This window comes from Ranitomeya imitator, chromosome 1, assembly GCF_032444005.1.
Source record: "Ranitomeya imitator isolate aRanImi1 chromosome 1, aRanImi1.pri, whole genome shotgun sequence".
Lineage (NCBI taxonomy): Eukaryota > Metazoa > Chordata > Amphibia > Anura > Dendrobatidae > Ranitomeya > Ranitomeya imitator.
This window is the reverse complement of record NC_091282.1, coordinates 653,771,823-653,794,900: the sequence shown is the minus strand read 5'-3', so window position 1 is coordinate 653,794,900 and position 23,078 is coordinate 653,771,823. Positions and strand designations below refer to the sequence as shown.

The 23,078-nt window shown below is 41.7% G+C and overlaps 1 protein-coding gene across 1 annotated transcript in view; it reads right to left on the bottom strand.

The window, feature by feature from the left end:
- The window catches only part of CASQ1 (calsequestrin 1), a 78,799-nt gene that overhangs the window by 17,138 nt on the left and 38,583 nt on the right, over positions 1-23,078 (bottom strand). The window contains exons 3-6 of the mRNA XM_069728738.1: positions 20,656-20,756; positions 17,676-17,787; positions 3,362-3,435; positions 525-655 (exon numbers count right to left, since the gene is read on the bottom strand). Coding sequence (XP_069584839.1) covers positions 525-655; positions 3,362-3,435; positions 17,676-17,787; positions 20,656-20,756 — 418 coding nt within the window. The remainder of the gene's footprint in view (positions 1-524; positions 656-3,361; positions 3,436-17,675; positions 17,788-20,655; positions 20,757-23,078) is intronic.

The window sequence follows — 23,078 nt, the reverse complement described above, 5'->3', positions numbered from 1 at the left end:
AGATGAGTTCTCTGTTCTGTATAATTATGATTCCCTTTTGTAGCTGAAGGTAGATTGTTGCGTTAAATTGACCTCAATATAAAGTAGGTGACACTGTCCTGTTATATCTAAGGTTTCTATGGCAGCTAAATTATTTTGTTAGGTGCCATGGTAACTTCCCCACAGAACTGCCGCTCTCCCTTAGCTGGAGATGGACTGATGATACTATAATACTGCAAGTGTTATTCTATCTCAAGCTCTAAGCCAAAATATCTTCATGTTCTAAAACTATGATGGATCTATCAAATAGATCCCACAAGCGCTCACCAGCTGTGGATAGAAATTAAGATAATTATCACCCGGATTGTCCTGTGTCCGGGAACTATGTTAAAGTTTCCACCAAGTGATCTGAGGTGGGACTGTGCCCGGTTGACGTTTTGGTGAAGTTGGCCTGATTTGTGGTTGACACTGTCAATAATCATGGGTGTTTCTGAAGAAGATCCTTGGCCTACCATCTTAAGAGTACGAGCCTAGCATTAGCTTACCTCTTGTGGTGGTGCAGAAAGTCTACAATCTCCTTTTCACTGTTGGGTTTGTTGGGAATTGTCACAGGCTCATCATGGAAAGGTTCATAGTAGTCAATCTCGTTGAGCTTCAGAGTCAACTTCTTGGCAACCTGTATTCATAAACAGAGAATTAATTGGCATAAAATACTATTCAAAACCTATGAGCACCAAAACTGAGGAAACAGAAGTTCCCAAAAGAAACCTTTTGACCCCACTGTCCCAAAATATATGATTCAAGGATTGTAATCCCCAACCGTTTTAAGGATGCACAAGCAAACTTGACGGACATCATTCTCGGTGAAGATGATAAAAAGAACTCTGATAATTCTAATGATTGGTGGAAGCATTGAAGAGTCAAACTTCTACCATCACTCTTGGACTACTCATAAATGTTGAAATGTGGACAGCCTCTTGAAGTTGGACTTTAGCCAAATACCCCAAGAACTATATTTCCTATCAGGGACACAATAAAATGATCATAACCAGTATGGTTTCCAATGTAGCATCATTAATGACCACCAAATGCCCCTAAAATCAGAACAACCACTTAAGCTTTTTTTTTTTTTTTTGTAAATGCCCATCAAATTTGATCAAATGTAGACTGTACCATCTGGCCACTTTATAATTTTTAATGTCCCGAGACCATTGTGCCCATTTTTCAGTTTGTCGGTGGGTTGCTTTCCATCACCCCTGATGTGTAGCTCACAGACGAGACATCTTCTCCAATACCTCATATGTAGTTTGTGCCTACAGCAGAAATCAATTGGAATGTGGCAGAGCAATTAAGTCTTGTTATTGCACATATGTTTTGGATATTAGCTGTATCTCGTGAAGGCAGACTGTAATTTTATTACCTAGGTAAAGTGCATCAGAAGAGCTGTCAAATTATTAACCCCTTCTGTTTCCAAAATTGACCTTGCTTGGAGATGTTCTATTAGGTTAAGTGGGCAAATGGTGAAGAATCATTTAGGTTATACCAACCATCTAGAGATAAGGGGTTTTTCCATGGCTTATTGATGGGGTGAGGCTTTAGCATGTCATCGGTGAGGGTCCTACCACATCCTTGAAGATGAATTACAGTGAAACTCAAAGTCATCAGCACTCACATGGATAAAGATGTGTCATGATCTACAATGAAAGTTATTGATCATAGGAGGACGTGAAGGCGGACATGCACCAATCACTCGCTGATCCCCTGGTGTTAAAAAACCTGTATACTTCTAAGGTGCAAAGGTAGCAGTTGCAGCTGGACCCACGGGCCCCTTCACTAAACAGGAAGACCCCATTTTAAGCTGAGAATATTTTTTGGGTGGGATCTAGAAGCCCTTTTTAGGTTGACCTGACCTCCTTTTCCTTTTAATACTGACACTGAAGTTGATATTTTCTTCGAGGATCATGATGGGAGCAGGATTATTTGAGAGTTTATTGCATGATTTATGTTTTTTAATACTGTAATTTTAATTTTAGTAGTTTGCTTTATCTTGCAGAATTTCTGTGTTCTATCCCTTTAAAAATGTTAAAGTTACGGTAACGCAATACGATGACTAATTCCCCACCTTTACCAGCCAATGCTTCATCCATATGTGATAAGATAGTGACTAACTACCCTTACTCTGAATACACAGTGTTTCTCTGACAGCCAAAGTAAAAGTAATGGCTTTTAATTGCAAAATAGTGAATTGTATGAAAATACCAGTTTCTTGGTATGGTCATTTTTTATGCTTTTGCCACATCGAAAAGATTTGTATTGTGACGGTAGGGTGATAAAGCAGCACTTGTGTGTGTGGCTAACAGGCGATATTAACCTCTTCTTATCTTGGAATTGGTCATGGGAACTAGTAAAGAGGCAACATAAGTGGTGGTCCATGATGTTATCTTTATTCAAGGAGGGGTTATGAGAGCCATAAAACCTTTTTTGGGCAGGAGTTTTCTAGGACTTAGAATCTCAGACGTGGTACTTCTCAGAGAGTACAATCGATTTATATTCGATTGAGCACCATTGAAATCAATACTACTAGGAGTATGTAGCCAGTTTGGCCGAATTTTCCCAAGAAATTTAATTTGTTGCGAATTGATTCTTCACAAATTAAAAATGCTCAAAAACCTCTAATTGTCCTGAAGAGCCTATTAAGGTGTGATTGAATTTTAGCGGCACAATTACCAGACTGATCACTCAGGCAGGCACAGCTATGTATCCCTCCATGGCCTTTCCTCAAAGGCACAGTGACTCTTCTGTCTTTTTCTCCCTATCAATTAAATCCATATTATTGCCTTCTCCTCACACACTAATCCTCTTCAGTTCTTTTCTGTCATACACACTATCTGTACAGTTTTTTCAGTATTTTATGGCTTTGTGTACTCGCTATCCAGATTCAGCACAAAGTGGCTGCTGCATGCCCTGCTTCAGCTTTTATACAGACTACGACAGTCCCTCTTGATTGGTTGTGCTATACTATTTGATGTGATAGCTGCAAGGTATCATGGGGAAATCCACAAGAGGTCATGTGATCCTTTTCTGGCCAATGCAATCCTCTGCAATGTGTAAAATGTGTTTAGGCTATTCATGCAAGGACAATCGAAAATTGTTCAGAAAATTGCTAATCATTCGACACATTCAATTTGCTCATCTCTAGTTTTTGTCTACTGTTGAGAGTCTTTCCATTCAGTTATTGGAAACTCATGCTCCTGTACAGATATCGTCTTTCACTATGTCTCAGATTTAAGGTGGAAGTATTTTTTAAATGTATTAATTCTATAGAGTGGATGTGATGGAGTTTGAGGACATTGGTTTTGACATCGGTTAGGCTGACTCTTACCTTGCTGTCAAAAGTAGCGAAGAATGGTATGTAGGGGTGAAATTCTTCAGCGGCATCCTCATATGCCTTGTAATCTGCAAAAGGAAGAATATATGTCTTGTAACCTATTAATTGGAATAATTGTGGAAGGAAGATAATTATAAAAGACCAATCGTCACTTGCTAAAAAATGGCCTTTAGCCCCATTGGCATGAAGAATTGGAATAAAAACAGGATGGTGAACTGCACACATAATTGTCAACTCTCCTGAATTTCCCGGGACTCTTTAGTTAAAAGGGTGTAGAATTATGTAAACCCCGCCCAAAAATAAACATTCCTGGTCAGATCGGGCGCATTAACAAGAGGGGTGGAGCATGCCGGAGAAGGATTGGTGAGGTTGAGGGCAGGATAAACATGACATATCATTACTAAAGATTTGTCAGATTAGATACACTTCCTTTAGGCTTTTCCTTTTTTTGCAAACCGTTCCTCAAAAAATTATAATCCAGTCTGCTGGCAGCATGATTTAGAGCTGGAAGAGCTGAGGAGATTGATATGTATCTTTGAGGGGAAAAAAACAGACTCTCTTGCAACTTCTTCATTGAAACTTCTGCTCATTTTGATCTTGGGTGTCTACTGAGTGGTTCTTCTCAATGAGTCTGCTTTGAGTCACAAGTAGGACTGCCTACTGGACTTAACCCTGAAAATGTATATATACTGTATATGCTTTATGTATATACAGCTCTGGCAAAAATTAAGAGACTACTGCAAAATGTTCAGCTTGTCTGATTTTTCTCTTTCTAGGTATATTTTTGAGTAAAATGTAAATTGTTCTTTTATTCATTAAACATACATTTTGCATTTTTTTTTTCAAAATTTTACCCCCCCCAGTGCAATGCTTTCAGACCTCAAATAATGCAAAGAAAACAAGTTCATAATCATTTAGAAACAACAATACTAATGTTTTAACTCAGGAAGAGTTCAGAAATCAATATTTTGTGGAATAACCATGATTTTTAATCACAGCTTTCCTGCCTCTTGGCATGCTTTCCACCAGTCTTTCACATTGCTTTTGGTGCAAAAATGTAAGCCGTTCTTCTTTGTTTGATGGCTTGTGACTATCCATCATCCTCTTGATTACATTCCAGAGGTTTTCAATAGGGTTCAGGCAGGGCCGGACTGGCCATCGGGCAGCTCTGGCAAATGCCAGAAGGGCAGGTGGCAGTCGTGGGCCACTCGCCAGCGTCGACTCCCCCCCGCCAGCGTTGCCGCATTCAACTATACCGGCGTCTATGATGCCAGTACAGTTGAATACAATGATGGAGGAGAGAGCGTCTGCTGACGTCATATCATCGCGCACCAGCTGTGTGACCGGGCAGACTGCAGCTGCTGAGACCGGATCCGTGAGCAGCGCGGGGCATGAGGAGAGGTGAGGTGAGTGTTTGTTTTTTTTAAATATATCACTGAGTGATAACTGGATTGTGGGGCTATTAGGGGGGCTGTATTACATTCTATGAGGGCTGGCTGCATAACATTCTATGGGGGCTGTGCTGTATTACATTCTATGGGGGCTGTGCTGTATTACATTCTATGGGGGGCTGGCTGCATAACATTCTATGGGGGCTGTGCGGCATTACATTCTATGGGGCTGGCTGCATTACATTCTATGGGGTTGTGCTGCGTTACATTCTATGGGGGCTGTACTGTATTACATTCTATGGGGGCTGTGCTGTATTACATTCTATGGGGGCTGTGCGGCATTACATTCTGTGGGGGCTGTGCTATATTGCATTCTATGGGGGCTGTGCTGAATTACATTCTATGGGGGCTGGCTGCATAACATTCTATGGGGGCTGTGCCACATTACATTCTATGGGGGCTGTGCTGTATTACATTCTATGGGGGCTGTGCTGCAGTACATTCTATGGGGGCTGTGCTGTATTACATTCTATGGGGGCTGTGCTGCATTACATTCTATGGGGGCTGTGCTGTATTACATTCTATGGGGGGCTGGCTGCATTACATTCTATGGGGGCTGTGCGGCATTACATTCTATGGGGCTGTGCTGCATTACATTCTATGGGGCTGTGCTGCAGTACATTCTATGGGGGCTGTGCTGTATTACATTCTATGGGGGCTGTGCTGTATTACATTCTATGGGGGCTGTGCGGCATTACATTCTGTGGGGGCCGTGCTGTATTGCATTCTATGGGGGCTGTGCTGAATTACATTCTATGGGGGCTGGCTGCATAACATTCTATGGGGGCTGTGCGGCATTACATTCTATGGGGGCTGTGCTGTATTACATTCTATGGGGGCTGTGCTGCAGTACATTCTATGGGGGCTGTGCTGCATTACATTCTATGGGGGCTGGCTGAATTATATTCTATGGGGGCTGTGCTGTATTACATTCTATGGGGGCCGGCTGTATTACATTCTATGGGGGCTGTGCTGCATTACATTCTATGGGGGCTGTGCTGCATTACATTCTATGGGGCTGTGCTGCATTACATTCTATGGGGGCTGTGCTGCATTACATTCTATGGGGGCTGGCTGAATTACATTCTATGGGGCTGGCTGTATTACATTCTATGGGGGCTGTGCTGGATTACATTCTATTGGGCTGTGCTGCATTACATTGTATGGAGGCTGGCTGCATTACATTCTATGGGGGCTGTGCTGCATTACATTCTATGGGGCTGTGCTGTATTACATTCTATGGGGGCTGGCTGAATTACATTCTATGGGGGCTGGCTGTATTACATTCTATGGGTGGCTGGCTGTATTACATTCTATGGGGGCTGGCTGCATTACATTCTATGGGGCTGGCTGCATTACATTCTATGGGGGATGGCTGCATTACATTCTATGGGTGGCTGGCTGCATTACATTCTATGGGGCTGGCTGCATTACATTATATGGGGGGTTGCTGCATTACCTTCTATGAGGCTGGCTGCATTACATTCTATGGGGGATGGCTGTATTACATTCTATGGGGTGTTGTATTATATTCTACTGAGGACTGAGGAGTGTATTATACTATATGAAGGACTGAGGAGTGTATTATACTATATGGAGGACTGAGGAGTGTATTATACTATATGGAGGACTGAGCAGTGTATTTTAATATATGGAGGCCTATGAGGAGTGTAATATACTATATGGAGGACTGAGGAGTGTATTATACTATATGGAGGACTGAGGAGTGTATTACACTATATGGAGGACTGAGGAGTGTATTATACTATATGGAGGACTGAGGAGTGTATTATACTATATGGAGGATTGAGGAGTGTATTATAATATATGGAGGACTGAGGAGTGTATTATACTATATGGAGGACTGAGGGGTGTATTATACCATATGGAGGACTGAGGAGTGTATTATACTATATGGAGGACTGAGGTGCACATTATAATATATGGAGGACTATGGGGTGTATTATACTAAACAAGCAAAATGCTGCCTATTCATAGAGTGATTGAATTCTTTATGTGGGAACAGAAATCTTTGTTCTCAGCAGCACATCGCCGGTGTAAACATGATGCTGTATGGGGACAGATGATCTAATTGTGATTGTTCTGTTCCCTTCATTCTTTCTTAGTTGGTGTAAAGAGGCCGGGAAACAAGCGAACGACTTCACTATTGTTGATTACACTCGTTTAGCAGCCTGATATCAGCGCATGTAAATACAACAGAAATGCTTCGCAGGGAGACCAGGAAAGGATGCTGACAGTTATAGTTAGCACCCGGCGTCTGGGAATAGCGCTAACTCTACTGCTTTTCCCAGCCGCCAGAGCATTTAATTCTGGTATGTGTAATGATTTTTAGGGTTGATGTCAGCTGCGTAATGTCAGCTGCTATCAATCCCTGGTGTAAGTAATGGAGAGGTGTCTATCAGACACCCCCACTACTAGCCCAGACCTGGCGAGACCCAGCGACTCTGAAGAGCGGTGACGGTAGTAACAATACCGCTCTTCACAGTCGCCGAGCTCAGCGCAAGTCCCGGAATATCTGAAGAGTAGTGACGTTACTGATGTCACCGCTCTACAGAGTCACCGGGTCTCGTGCTGCTCAGCGGAACAAAAAGTGGCTGTAGGCAAAGTTTATGGAGCATCAGAATGAGGTTCCATAGCCTTTGGTCGTCTCAATTCATTCATTATCTACGAGATCCAGTTATGTAGGTAAAGTAGCGGCTTTTCTTGGTACTGCAACTAAAAGCAATAAATAGGACTGTGCTGTAATGCCGGATACAGTTGTGATTATATGTTATATAGTCGTGTTACACTCCCCTCACTACTTGTAACCTACAAGTGTACAAAGATATTATACAGTCACCATGTGGCAAGTGGGCCTGTGTAACTTCAAATACCAGGGCTGAATTTTAGTCCCAGTCCGGCCCTGGGTTCGGGTCTGGAGATTGGCCTGCACATAACAGGGTTTTGATGTGGTCCCTTAATTTTTGCCAGAGCTGTATATATATACACAGTGCAGGGAAGCTGACGCCGGGGGACGCGACAGACACCGGAATGTAAGTATGTAGTGTTTTTTTTTTTACATTTACAATGGTAACCAGGGTAAACATCGGGTTACTAAGCGCGGCCCTGCGCTTAGTAACCCGATGTTTACCCTGGTTACCCGGGGTCTTCAGCATCGTTGGTCGCTGGAGAGCGACCACACAACGACTAAACAGCGACGCTGCAGTGATCGGCATCGTTGTCTATATCGCTGCAGCGTCGCTTAATGTGACGGTACCTTAAGTGACTGAAGAAGATGTGTATTGCCCCCACACAGAGAGACAGGAAAAGACTACTAGCTTAGAGGGGAGCAAAGAAAATATAACACCTTTTTATATAGCTGTGGTCTCTGCAGTACAAAGAGACCGCAGACAGCACGACACCATGAGAAAATATGGAATATCGGAATTTTTATCCATCCGATATTAATGAGACGTATATTGTCAGCACTGGGATAGCTAGGCAATCATACATATATTTTCTTACAATCATAACCCCCACCAAAAGGCCCCAAATCCATAGGGGCCATATAACCACCAGCAGCTAGGCCATGTTTGGTTTCTAAGCGTAGCTAAAATTCCAATAGAAAAGATAACATTGGTCTCAAACTTCTGCGGTCATCTTATGAGGAGATTCCCTAAAATGATGAACGGCTGAGTCCGGCCGACAACCGAGACCTTGTGAGGTTATCATAGAGGGGTGTGTGGGTGGGACTCAGCGTCTGATAAAAGATCGATCCCAATTATGATCAGTGTTCATACAAGAGACTTACATTTTCATGTATGTAGTGACCCTGTTTATCGACAGACCAATCGACGCACTCTCCTTCGGCTAAACTGGATTGTCTCTGCGATCGGTGTAATAAGTTCTCCTTTTAATCCATTTTATTTTATGTAACTGTTTATGCTATATTGTTTTGTCCCCTTTATAAAATCTTATGTATATTTTTCATAAACACTGCCTCCCTTTGGATTAAATATAAAATTTAATAGTTACCGTATGTTCATTCTTTTCTGTAAACTACTCCCTGAAGCCATTAACGGTGTCTAATCGACCGAAACAGATTAGTGGTGTTGGCGAATAGTCTGGAGTTGTCAGAGGTAGCCGTGATTGTACCGGAGTGTGTACACATATTCCATGTTTTGGAATCCGGTGGTGTATATGCCGTATATTCATGGGTAATTTTCTGACAGCCGGCCTAGTAGTGCGAACAGGCTGCGTACTTCTCCGTTGATTGTCGGCCAATCATGTAATTGTCCGGATGATAGGAGGGAGCAGGGAGCTGTTCGCTCCAAAGATCACAGCAGGTGGTACTCGTGACCTTCCCGGCCTGTGATATCAAGGATTTGCGAGATTAAGAAAGTCCTGACAAATATTACGGGATCCCTGACACCATGTCATGCATTTACCACGACAGAGAGGAACCAGGAGACTGCAGCGTCTGATTTCTCCTACTACTTTGCTGATTACACCTTCTTTTTAAACGGTGTAAATTTATTTTAGCAGTGCAGGGGTTAAACTGCTCAGTTGAGAGCTCCTGGAAGCTTTGCTGCATTAAGGCTCTCAGCTGTGCACTGTTAGCCATGCCCATCTCCTATATAAACTGGGTCCTGATTTGAACTCATTGTCAGAGTTGGCTTATGCTGCATAGCTGAGGTAGTTGGAGGCTGTTATTGGAGAAGGTGTTCGGTGGATTTTTCTGTGACAGTTGCTAGGTTTTCAGTGTGTGATAATTCCCTTCCTTCTCCTACTTTGGTTCTACCACCATCTTCAGTCATTGTGGATGGAAATGTGGAATTTCATATAGCCTAGATCGTTGATTCTTGCATAGTTTGTCAGTTGCTTCAGTATCTGGTACACTGGAAGTGATTTGGTCCTGAAGAGAGGATGTGGGTACCAGCATCTGAAGTCCATGCGGCCTGGCTGATCTGATCTTTTCACGTGGTACACCCTGATAATCCCGGTTCTGAGATCCCGGAGGTTGCTTGTAAAAGGGGGAGTACTGTCACGGGTTTACCGCGACAGAAAGGAGCCAGAAACTGCAGCGTTTGATTTCTTCTACTCCTGCACTGATTAGAAGTACTTCATATTAAGCGGTGTAAATTTATTTTAGCATTGCAGGGGTTAATCTGGTCAGCTGAGAACTCCTGGATGCTTTCCTGCATTAAGGTTCTCAGCTATACACAGTAAGCCACTCTCGTCTCCTATATAATCTGGATCCTGCCTAGCACTCATTGTCAGAGTAACTTATGCTGCATGGCATGATGGTTGTTGTTGGTTGTTATTGGAGAAGGCATTTGGTGGATTTATCTGTGACTGTTTGCTAGGTTTTTAGTGTGTGTTAATTCCCTTTCTTCTCCTTCCTTGGTTTAACTGCATCCTCCTCTCAGCGGTGTTTACCTTTGTTGTTTATGTGAGTGTATATTTGTATGTTTCGTATTTTTCTTTATCCCTGTTTGTATTACCTTGTTAGTCTGATTGGTGTATTACGGAATACTACTACCTGGGTGGGAGAAGGGTACAGGCTGAGGGCGGATTCAGGAACTAAGGCAAGGTACATGGCCCCGACATCTTCACCATCAGAAGTAATCTGGTGAACAGGGCGAACTAGGGACCCCCGACGAAGCACACGCGAAATGTGAGTTAGGGCTGCGCTCACGGTGTCCTCCGGTGGAGATCATGGGTAAGAGTAGTTGCTAGCATATATTAGTATATGTTCGTTCCCTTAAAGTGGTACACACAGGTGTTTTATTTGGATTCAATACTAGGTCTAGGTTATATTTTTGTGTCCTTTCTCACTAGCACTTCACATGCCAATTTAGTATTTTTTTATTCATCCAGCACAGATAGTTTGGCGGTTAGTGCTAGGTGGTATATTTTCACTTTTTTATGTTTTGGGTAATATTGTATTTTTACAGATCTCTTTTTCCTTATCCCTGTTCGTATTTATTTGTTAGTCTGATTGGTGTATTATGGAATACTACTACCTGGGTGGGAGAAGGGTACAGACTGAGGGCAGATTCAGGAACTAAGGCAAGGTACACGGCCCCAGCTTACAACTGAAGTTTGTTTACGCAAAGGCGGGAAAGTACACTTCAAAGACATAAGCTTCCTCTGATCAAAGCAGAGCTTCTAGACCTTTTGGAGCCAGTGGTTAGTGACGAATGTTGGGGTTTACATCGATCTGATATTTATAGGAGATTTATTTTCGGCATTGTAGCGAATGGATGAACACTACACATCAGTGAAAGGCCGGCAGAACCCCTCCAACTGTATATTGAACTGATGGATGGTTCTATCCATGCCATGTTCCATCTTTCTTGCAATAAGAAACATGAGGACAATATCTACCACCTGGGACCTCCAGTGGCAAAGGTGTCCTGTAAGTTGGGAATCTCTTAAAATTCTAAAGGACCTAGCACATCCCACAACCAGCCCACACAAGTTTACCAAGGGGAGGTATGAGGGCGTAACCTTGATCTAATAATAAATAATAATAATAATAATAATAATAATAATAATAAAAAGCAAAAGGTATAGCTTGCTGTGATTCTGTCTGTTTTCCTAAGAAGTACCTCCCTCCGTTAAACGCCCAGCCATTTCTGTGACACAGGTTTAGTCATTTTTGGTGATGAGCAAATACACTCGTTACTCGAGATTTTCCAAGCACGCTCCGGTGACCTTCGAGTATTTTTTTAGTGCTCGGAGATTTATTTTTCATCGCAGCAGCTGCATGATTTACATCTGTTAGCCAGCATAAGTATGTGTGGGGGTTGCCTGGTTGCTAGGGAGCCCCCAGATGTAATCAAGCTGGCTAACAGATGTAAATCCTTCAGCTGCGGTGAGGAAAACTAAATCTCTGATCACTAAAAAATACTCAGAGGACACCCAAGCGTGCTCGGGAAATCTCGAGTAGCGAGTATATTCACTCATCACTAGTAATTTTGTTTCATGTAATTGTATATACCATATTGTTTTGTTCCCATTTTGTATCTTCTTTGTATTTTCTTTTATAAACACTGACTAATGTTCCAGATTAAATATATAAAATATAATTGCCTTGTTCCTCTAGATCTGTAAACCGCACCCCTGAAGCCATATGCTACCTTGTAATGGGTGTCCAATCAGCCCATATAAACAATTGGTGGTGGAAGCTAGTGGTTCATTTTTGTTATTTTACAGTTGGCAGTGACCGTACTAGGATATATATATTTCATGCGTCGGAATTGGCGGTGTACAGTACTGTATATACCATACGCTCACTGGGAGTTTCCCAATAACCGGGCTAGTAGTGGAAGCAGCGGCGGCGTTGTCTGTCACTCATCAGTCAATTGCGTAATTGCCATGATGATTGGAGGTAATTGAATTGCTTCCTCTGATAAACTGGTCACAGCACTGGGATCTGCGTGACCCCCCAGCTGTTAACACTTACAACTGGTGTGTCACGGGTTTACCGCAACAGAGATGGGCCAGAAGACCGCTGTGTCTAATTTCACATGCTTCTGCACTGATTAGAAGCACTTACCCTTCATATTAAATGGTGTAGCTTTCTGTTAGCAGTGCAGGGATTAAACTCCTGTTCAGGTTAGAGCCTCTGAAGCTTTCCTGATAGATGATCTCAGCTGTGCAGCATTGGTCACTCCCCTCTCCTATATACTCGCCTCTGGCAATCTGGATTCCCAGTGTTAGTATTATACCGCCTTACGTTGAGTAGACTGAAGGTGTTGGTTTTTGGTAGAGGTGTTTGGAGTGTTGATCTGCAATTCTTGCTTTGTGTTTCTGCTGTTTGTGATTCCTCATCCTCTCCTACTTTGTTTACCTCCCTTTTCTCCCAGGTGCTCTTCTCTGTTGTCTGTGAGTTCATAGTTATATGTTTGGGATTTTCCTTTATCATTGTATATCCTCCCTTGTTTGTCTGGTTTATATATATATATATATATATATATATATAGTATTACTCCCCACTTCCATGGGTGGGGGAGGGAGACATAAATAGGGCTGATTCAGGAGGTTAGTAGGGTACATGGATCCAGCATCTTCATCATTAGAAGTAATCCGGAGAACAGGGATAGCTAGGGTGCCCCTAGCATTAGGGACAGGGGATGGAGCCCCTGGCCCCGGGTATTCTGACAACAGAGTTGTGACCTGGTGGCAGCAGTGGGATCCTCATGATCTCCCTATTGTCTTCCGTGACAGGCACAATTGTAGAGTTTATGGAGCATCTCCAATGACCTGCAACCTCAAACAGATGGACCTATACTCTTTTGTAGTCTACATATAAATGTCAACCAACTATGGTTGATCGTAAGCTGAGTTTTTTGAACTACCTAAGATAAATCCACATAGGTATAGAAGAATATGACACAGTCAAGGACTTTGCTCGCTTGTGCATTCTGAAGCTCGTCTCCCTTCCTCCCATCCATCTGTATATGTACTGAGGAAATTCTATGGTCGCCTCATCTCAAAGGGAGCAGCCATCCATTTTGATTTGATTTTTATTTAGCAGTGTCACAGTAGTCTCCTCCATTATGAAGAGCGGTGCAGGCCACGTCAGCCTCTCTCTTATCATTGCACTACACATGTCGGAACACTAAACATTAGGCTGGAGACTTAGATAAGAGGACGTCAGACTGAATGATTAGGTCAGCGTAAAATATGGTCGATCTTGTGTTCGATGTCATTGCTGAACCTTCTTTTCATCCATTGTCAATTGTTGGATATGGTAACTATGAAACACCCATTTACATAAGAGCATCTTTGAAAAGGTCAATGAGTTCAATGACTTTTTACGTCCCAGAGATGGGGACAAGAATTGAGCTTGAGGTGACTAGAGTTAATGTGGCTTGAATTAGGACTTCTATGACACAGAACCCCCACCTCTGGGAGGTCTTGCCTTTTTCCAAGAGATTCATGGCCAGTTTTCTTGAGTATGTCCTATGATCAATTGTTTTTGGACTAATTCCAGCCTTTGAAGGCTTTGGGAATGACCATGGTTGGTTTGAATGTGACATCTTATGGACTCAGCTAAAATTAGGTGAACACCAGTGGCCTCAATACTTACTTCCCCAGTTAGGCTTATACAAGGTGTTGTGAGAGGCTGGAGAAGCTTCATATATTTTCTATGGATTGTATGTGATGGCTTCTCCAATGATGAATTGCTCATGATCTATCACAGGTTATTACCGCCATCAGATCTGATCATTTTGCTTGGTATTCGGACAGGTCCCCGTCATACACTTGCTTTCTCATTACTCAGGAAGTGCGCTTACTCTGCACGGTTGTCAGGACTGTTTGGGCAGGAGAAGGTAAGCATACAGAAATATAGGAGGATTAATGGGTTGTGGAGTTGAAGGTAAGACCCAATGTTAGAGGAAAATAACAAGGGGCCTCTGCTACAGACACAGAAGCCTAAATTCCACATTTTAGTAACCCTTTGTGAACTGAACAAAGGAAAGTATCAGGACAACTTCTCCCATAATCCTCTTGTGTAGTTCCACCAGAATCACTGGCCTCCACCAGTAGTCTCATGTTTGGTTAGAAAGGTATACATGACATGTTACTGACACAGCTGTACTGCATACTCAGCCAAAACTGATGATCTTCTGACTTCCTCCACAATGGTCAGTACATGCACAGTTGAGGAAATCAACCTTGTGATAAGCACAGTCCCCAATCTATGTAGACTCTGTGACATACAGGATGACAGATTCCCTGGGCTGATTTCAGGTTTCTGTTCTCTAGATCTATTTGCACAATGCTAAAAGGAAAGTTCTATCAATGGTCGCAGTAAACAAGTGAGGTAGGGGAGGAGGCTAATGGTGAGGCTGCAGGCCGGGGGTGCTGTGGAAGCAGGTTTTGTGCACCGAGGCAGTGAATGGAATGGTGGAAGGCTGGCTGCTGACTCACTAAGTCTCTTAATACCACCATTAAATGTGGCTTTTATATGAGCAATTAATCCTTAGGTGAATCACTAATTATTGTATCTATTCAAAGAGTACATGAGTTTGAAAAGATTGTATGTGATGATGTATAGATAGTGAGGATTCATAGATTGATGATATGTGAGAATGTGCACATATTTTGTCTGGATAAATAGATAGTATATGAGGTTGTGTACGTAAGATGGTTAAAATAAATGTCACCCTCTTACAAATATCACAGACTGTTGTTAAGGGTTTGGTGTTGTGTGCATCAATACATTTTGTACATGAGGTGTCTCAGGTGTAATATGCTCAGACAGCGAGCCTCTGAGTAGCAGGAGGGCACTGATGTCAAAAGTAGTGAGAAGGGACAGCAACCAGCACTGTGCTTTGATGCTCTTTGGAAAGCAAAGAAATCTGTATCTGTGGTAAAGGAAGTGCTGCTGAGGTGTTTGCCAGCTGCTTGTGACAACTAGAAGAAAAGTGTTGTCACTGTTGGCTCATTGCTATAAACCAAATTTCTACTTCTGCTCAAGCCTTTTACCTCTTAAATAGACATTACAGTCATGGACAAAAATTTTGAGAATGAGACAAATATTAATTTTTCCAAAGTCTACTGCTTCATTTTTTCTAATGGCAATATGTATATACTCCTGAATGTCAGAGTGATCAGCTTAACAGCAATTACTGTACTTGCAAAGTCAATATTTGCCCAGAAAATGAACTTTAACCCCCAAAACACATTTCAACATCATTGTAGTCCTGCCTTAAAAGGAGCAGCTAACATCGTTTTAGTGATTGATCCATTAACACAGGTGTGGGTGTTGATGAGGACAGGGCTGGCGATCAATCAGTCATGATTAAGTAAGAATGACATCACTGGACACTTTAAAAGGAGGCTGGTGCTTGGTATCATTGTTTCTCTTCAGTTAACCATGGTTATCTCTAAAGAAACACGTGCAGCCATCATTGCACTGCACAAAAATGGCCTAACAGGGAAGAGTATCGCAGCTACAAAGATTGCACCTCAGTCAACAATCTATCGCATCATCAAGAACTTCAAGGAGAGAGCTTCCATTGTTGTCAAAAAGGCTCCAGGGCGCCCAAGAAAGACCAGCAAGCGCCAGGACTGTATCTTAAAACTGTTTCAGCTGCAGGATCGGACTACCAGCAGTGCCGAGCTTGCTCAGGAATGGCAGCAGGCTGGTGTGAGTGCTTCTGCACGCACTGTGAGGCGGAGACTCTTTGAACAAGGCCTGGTTTCAAGCAGGGCAGCAAAGAAGCCACTTCTCTCCAGAAAAAACATCAGGGACCGACTGATATTCTGCAAAAGGTACAGGGAGTGGACTGCTGAGGACAGGGGCAAAGTCATTTTCTCTGATGAATCCCCTTTTCGATTGTTTGGGACATCTGGAAAGCAGCTTATTCGGAGAAGAAGAGGTGAGCGCTACCACCAGTCTTGTCTCATGCCAACTGTAAAGCATCCTGAAGCCATTCATGTGTGGGGTTTCTTCTCAGCCAAGGGAATCGGCTCACTCACAGTCTTGCCTAAAAACACAGCCATGAATAAAGAATGGTACCAGAATGTCCTCCAAGAGCAACTTCTCCCAACCGTCCAAGAGCAGTTTGGCGCCCAACAATGCCTTTTCCAGCATGATGGAGCACCTTGCCATAAAGCAAAGGTGATAACAAAATGGCTCATGGAACAAAATATAGAGATTTTGGGTCAATCATCAAGAGACGGGCGGACAAACAAAAACCAACAAATTCTGGCAAAATGCAAGCATTGATTATGCAAGAATGGACTGCTATCAGTCAGGATTTGGTCCAGAAGTTGATTGAGAGCATGCCAAGGAGAATTGCAGAGGTCTTGAAGAAGAAGGGTCAACACTGCAAATATTGACTTGCTGCATTAACTCATTCTAACTGTCAATATAACCTATTGGTACTCATAATATGATTGCAATTATATTTCTGTATGTGATATAAACATCAGACAAACACTAATAAAAACCAGAGGGCAGCAGATCATGTGAAAATATAATTTGTTGCCATACTCAAAAATTTTGGCCATGACTGTATAATCATTCAGGATGTTGCATCCCAGTGAGCAAAATTCACTGAACTTTTGTTGGTGTAGGTTTGCTTTGCTTTAGTCATCCCTGAGTGGAAAGACCACTGTGTCCAACAAGGGCAAGTGTATTCATACTGTTTCATTAAAGCAGCCAGCACACGCAGAGTCCCTGGGAGCACTTTCATATAGGTAGTATATAAAGATGGATGTAAAGATGTTTAGATATTATGTGAGGAATGCACCAATAGTATGTGCAGATGTATAGCTAGTACATGGGAATGTATAACTATAGATTGTATGTGAGGGCATACAGACCTCTGCACTCTCTCAGATTCTCTGGCCCTCTTTCTGTAAACCCATTGTACTGGGGATCTGCTGAGTGTCATCCGATAATCTGGATTCATCCCCTCTTCACAAGGCTTCATGGGTAGAAAATTCCTCTAACAGACCTTCCTAAAACCCTCATCAGCGGTTTACACAGACTGATTTCTACCCTCATTACATCATTAATGGTTGTGGTAAAAAGACAGAACTACTGCCTAGATAGAAGAGTAGGCATCAGAATGCCATATAACCCAGTGTCAGATAGACAGATGTGTTGGGCTAAAGCTCATCATCAAAGCCTTACACACTGGCTTATTGCCTCCAGATAATCAAGTTTTCCAGAGGATCGTTTATTATTCTTGTATCAGATTTCTAGTTATTTCGGTCTGTCGATATTTGAGTGGCTTCCTCCATGTTGAGTGCCAACCACCAATGGTTGCAATTTTTACCAGTTGTCCAAATTGTGTAGAAGATCAATACATAATTAAAATTCTACTTACGCTCTGAGTCCTCATTTTTGAAATATCCAATCAGCTTAGGTTCATCTTCAATATTCTCGAAAGCGGCAAGTTCATGACTACCATCAATGAATTCCACTGGGTCCTCCAGAACCTGTAGAGGACAGTGTCAATATTAGTTAGTTATCTTCTCTTTTTATTAACCCTCAGCTAACATGAATTACACGTAAGGACTCAATGATCGAGTATCATCAAACACCTCAATATATTAGCCTTTCTGTTTCTTTCCATGCTCGTATGGAGAGTTGAAAGAGGGCATGACTTAGGAAAACGAGTGGGGTAAAAATGTTTGGTGTCTATTGCACAGAGTCATGTTGTAGAAAGGTTTCTGTAACAGCAAGCTGCCTCTCAGACTAGAAGATCATCTATATCTGGTTTGGTAACAATGTTTTATAGGCTCCACTTGTAGAATGCTCTTTTTCGATAGCATTAAACTTTATGTGACCAAATCTAAAATATAAAAAGCATAATTTATTTTGTCTCCTGCTCTTTGACTTGTGGTGAACAGTAAATGCGTGACCAGGATGACCTTCAAAAAGGAAGGTTAATTGTTAATATTCAGCCTAAATAACATCACAGGTTCTAACCATGTTATTCCAAACATGTCTGAATCCCCTGAAGGGATTTCAATAGCTTTTTCTGATTTGCGCTGTGCAATCTTTCAGATTTCGTAATATTCTGAAGCTGTAATTGGGGTCAGTCGGGACTTAGTTCTGTAAACACTGCCAGGATTTACTGCCTCTGCCAAAGCAAAGAGTGTTCTCTTTAAATATAGCCGCTAATAACTGGTGGCAGGAAGCATCTAAACCATGAAAAAAGAGGTATTAGAGCTGCCATTTAGCTTGAAATGTGGATCTGAAGTCATCTACCTGAAGACAAGGCTCTTTCCATCTTCAGCTCAATCTCCTTCACCCACCGAGGCATCTGCCCTCCCCCATCATCTGTCTCTTAAATACCAGGCATGGGTTCTACGTATTTTACTTCTGATAATATCACTCTTCTATACTTTGACCTCCCATTGCTCTTGTCTTGTCTTCCACATTACATTTCTTTATTTTTCATCGTAGTCCTTGGTCTCTTCACCTCCCGACTCTCCTTGTCCCACTTGTCATCTATCTTCCCATTACTCTGATTTTTCTCTTACTGTTGTATCTATTCTATCATTCCTCTCCTGGGATTTATGGTCCCCTTGCCATGTATTGTTTCTTACTCTCTATTACATTCTTCATTGCCAGATTTTCTTCTTGGTTCCTCCTTTTCTTCAAGTTGCTCATCTATGTATTTTTTCCCCTCTTTCCTCCTCTTTGCATTCTGTGTTTCTTCTATCACATTTCTTTCTATCCTATTGTTTGTTTTTACCTTCTGTGACTGTTTTGTTTCCTACTTGTTATACTTTCCTTCCTAATATTTTCTCTGCCTTTGATCCAATTATTTTCTGTTCCTTTTTATTACCCAGCCTTTTTTCTATCCCTTTCAAATAACATCTCCTCTTTCTTACCATAGTGTCCTCTTCTCTCTTCACCTTTTTGTCTTTTTTTACCCTGTCCAACTCCCCCAGTTTTTTTCATGTTACTATTTTGACTTCATCCTCTTTCTATTGTTTTGTTCTTTATCCTGACCTTTTTATCCTATTTTTGCCCTTTTTTCCTTCTGACCATCTTTCTTTTCTTTACTTTCCAACTTCCATCTTTCAGTTGATCTTTTCTCTTGGACTTTTCCTGTAGTCCTATCTCGTTAATTCTCATCCTTTGACTTCTGTACTTCCTTTCTCTCCAGCGTCCTTTCACTATCGTCCTTTTTCCTTTTACTTCCCCATTTTACAACTTCCATCTCTCACTATATCACTCTCATGCAGGAAAGAAATATATGTTTGTACCATGTTAGCCAGTAGATAGAAAAATAATTAGAATTGAGAGTCCTCAGTGGTTGATACCTTTTAATGGCTAACTGAAAAGATGGTAACAAATTGCAAGCTTTCAAGACTACACAGGTCTCTTCATCAGGCAAAGTTTTAGTCTTTGCCTGATGAAGAGACCTGTGTAGTCTTGAAAGCTTGCAATTTGTTACCATCTATATCACTCTCATTCACTTCCCTCTAGTTCAACCTTATTACTTCCTCTTCTGTCCTCATTCTCTCTTTACTTTTTTTCTTCAATTCTCTCCTCCTTATTAGTTAGTATCATGCTAGCCTATTTCGCTTTCCTTTCCCCACTTGTAGTCCTTTTTTATCTTTCGCTTCTCATTTTTCACTCTTCACCTCTCGTCAACACTATTTTTGTCCTCCTACCTTTCATTCTTTCTTTCTTTCTTTCCTTCTTTCTTTCTTTCTCTTGCACCTACCGTATTTATTTTTCTTAGTCTTACAAATTTCCTCTTCAGTATTAAAAGAAGAATTCTGAGATCCCTGTTTTGAACTTTCAGTGATTAAATTTGGAATATGCAATGTTTCTTTTCTCCTACAGAGGCACTTCAGGGAATCGGAGCATTTGCTGCCAGGTTCCTCCACAATTTAGTTATTGAGAAAACCTTCCAGATAATCAATTACTATGAAAATTTGAAGAGATTAGACCTAAAAGCATTCTAGAGCATTCTTTTTGTATCTCCTAGATCCGTTCCAGGCCTTACACTAGCCACCAATTCCAGATTGGTGAAGGTCACCTGATTGTAGGTTCCATAGACCATCGCAAGGGGCACAGACCTGTACATTGCGTAGTAGCTGTAACTGGTACTGCAAGCTTTCTTATTCTTTGGAAGAGGAAAAAGCTTGCAGTACCATTCCCAACCACTAGACAATGTATGGAGCTGTGCCACTTCTGGTTTACTGCGCCCTTTTAATAAGCTGATCGATGGAGGTAGTAAGGGGGTGCCATGAGTTGGATCCCTCAGCGATCTGACTTTGAAGAACCCATAGACTTTAAGTCCAGGCATCGTAATGACAATAAATGACTCTCACCGCACTTACATCAAGTAGGAACTCCACCAGAGTGTCTGCTGAAAACTCTCCATCGTATTCAATTATCTCATCATCCTTAAACACATAGATACTGTCTTCTTCATGCAGTCCTGGATGACAAAAAAATAAGGGAAAAGGATTAAAAAAAATGAGAAACACCATGTCATTAGCTCATGTGACATTCAAAAATTATACATTTGTAATTTGATTTTTTTTTTGCTGTTTTATTTATATTTATCTTTTTTTCCCCTCAGGATCTCCATCCACTGTTTTAGAATTCCCCGGTATTTACCGTTTTTTTTTACCAGTTTTCACATGTTTCCTCAATAACACAGATTTCTTTTTTGCGTCATTATTTATTAAACATAATGCCACGCTTTCAGACATCAATTGGTATGTTACAGATATTATCTTTCATGTTCCGTTTGGTCTGTATTCTGTTTTTTGAAGAATTATTACTATTTCTTTTCTTGGCTGTTATTTATTAAAATTTATTAACAGTTATTATTAGCTAATTTGGAGTTTTTTCCAAAAATGTGGAGAAATTAAGCTATCAGAGCTGTTACTATGTGCTCATGTAGATTTTCTCTGAATGATGTAAGGAGATGGACATACTGCCCATATTACTCCTTGAAAACATGTATTGTTATGATGTGTAATGTGTATTGTGCCATGCATTATTAGTGACGGAGTTGTAGTTTTAGCATCAGTAGGGAGAGTTACGGTTATTAACTGGGACTAGTCCAGAGTGGGATGGGCTAAAGTGCCGGGACAGAGACAGTTTCCTGTCAAGAAGTAAGATAGGGCCCAGCGTGCAAGAGAAGCAGACCTAAGTTCAGACTAGTCAGCCGAGCCACGTGATATTGGTGTTCCTGATGTAAGTGGAGACCGAGGCAGTGAATAGCGAGATAAGGAGTAGAAGAAGCAAAGTGACAGAAGGACAGAGAAAATCACTGGACACAGGCCATGGAACAAGACTCTTAGCCTAACAATGTGAACCACAGTACGCAAGCTGAAAAGTATTGGGCAGGTGGAATGGGGAACATGAGATGAAGAGATTGTCCTGAGCAGAAGATCCAAGGTGTCGGCAAGCAAAGAAGCTAAGTATCGGCCATAGTGGCAAACTAGTTCCGCCAAGAGTCAGGAGGACACGGAACCATGGGTTGAAGTATAGGACTCTCACTTACTGGACTGTAGTACTGGGCTGGGTTGTGGTGAAGACAGAGGAACTTGAGGCAGAAACATGTAAGCTTGGAAGACGTAGAGAGATTATGTGTGAAGATGCTCTGTATTGTCAAGGAAGCGTTCGTGAAGTTATGCACCCGCTATCTATTCTACGTAGTTCCCACCAAATTAATGTTAAGTAAAAAACTGTTTATTTTCAAGTGGTGGTCTCCCTCATTGAGCTGTTTAACATCCGGTCCTGGCCAGCCAAAGTCACCAGCATCACATGGCCTGTAAGGGCGTAGCGCCCTCTTAGACGAAGTCCACACACCCAGCCAGGACCCCCATTTTCATTTAGCGTGTTGGGGCGTGAAACACGCGTACCTCGCCCATGGTTACCGCCCCGCGACATGTTACAGTCGTGCCAATTCTCCCAAGTCCCTTTGTGCCCATAATATTTTTGCTTTTTCTGCTCCATTTCAAGACAATTTAGAAATGAAGCAACTTTAACAATAATCGTGATTGAAAATCTTCTACCGTTTTGTGTCTACAGCTCCTATGTTTCCATGGTTGCAGACTACAAATAAACCCAGTGTAGTCTGGCCCTGTAAATTATGTCATACTTTCCTTACTCTGCCTCTACTTCTACTGTTTGCAGATTAAGTCAAAGTTGGAGAAAACAGCAAGAAGTATCTTTGCCAACTTCACCGTTGTAAAGAAAGGGTGTTTAAGTCCAGTTCCCAGGAACCTCCACTTTCATCCCAGGACATGGCTGAATATTTCTGGCTTGTTTTTAAGATTTGAGACAATACTGAAAAATTTGGGACTATTGACAACGATGAGTTTCACATGAGTGCATGCTCTGACTACACAAGGATGTTTTAGAGTCTGTTACCATGGAGACTCACAGGTCTGTATATGAATTTTAGGAGTAAGGGAGGCTATGATCAAAGCATTATTGTATTGGAAATCATTTTTTATTTTCCTCGATTTAGGTGTAAAATTCTGCTCTAATTAATTTCTCTGTATATCTTTAAAGGGGTCTAAGTTCAGTTTTTTTTACAGATAGTCTTACAACAGCAATTCCTAGCTGTTGGCAGTCTCACCACTAGAGGGAGCTCCATAGAAGTCAGTAAGCTATCTGTCTTCAGAAAGCTCCTCAGCTCCACATAGTGGTGGTTACAGACAGTCAGTATTTCTATAATTTAGCGCTATGTCTTTGGGTTAGGATTAGAACTAGAAAAGTCCTACCTAGGAGCGTCCTGGAA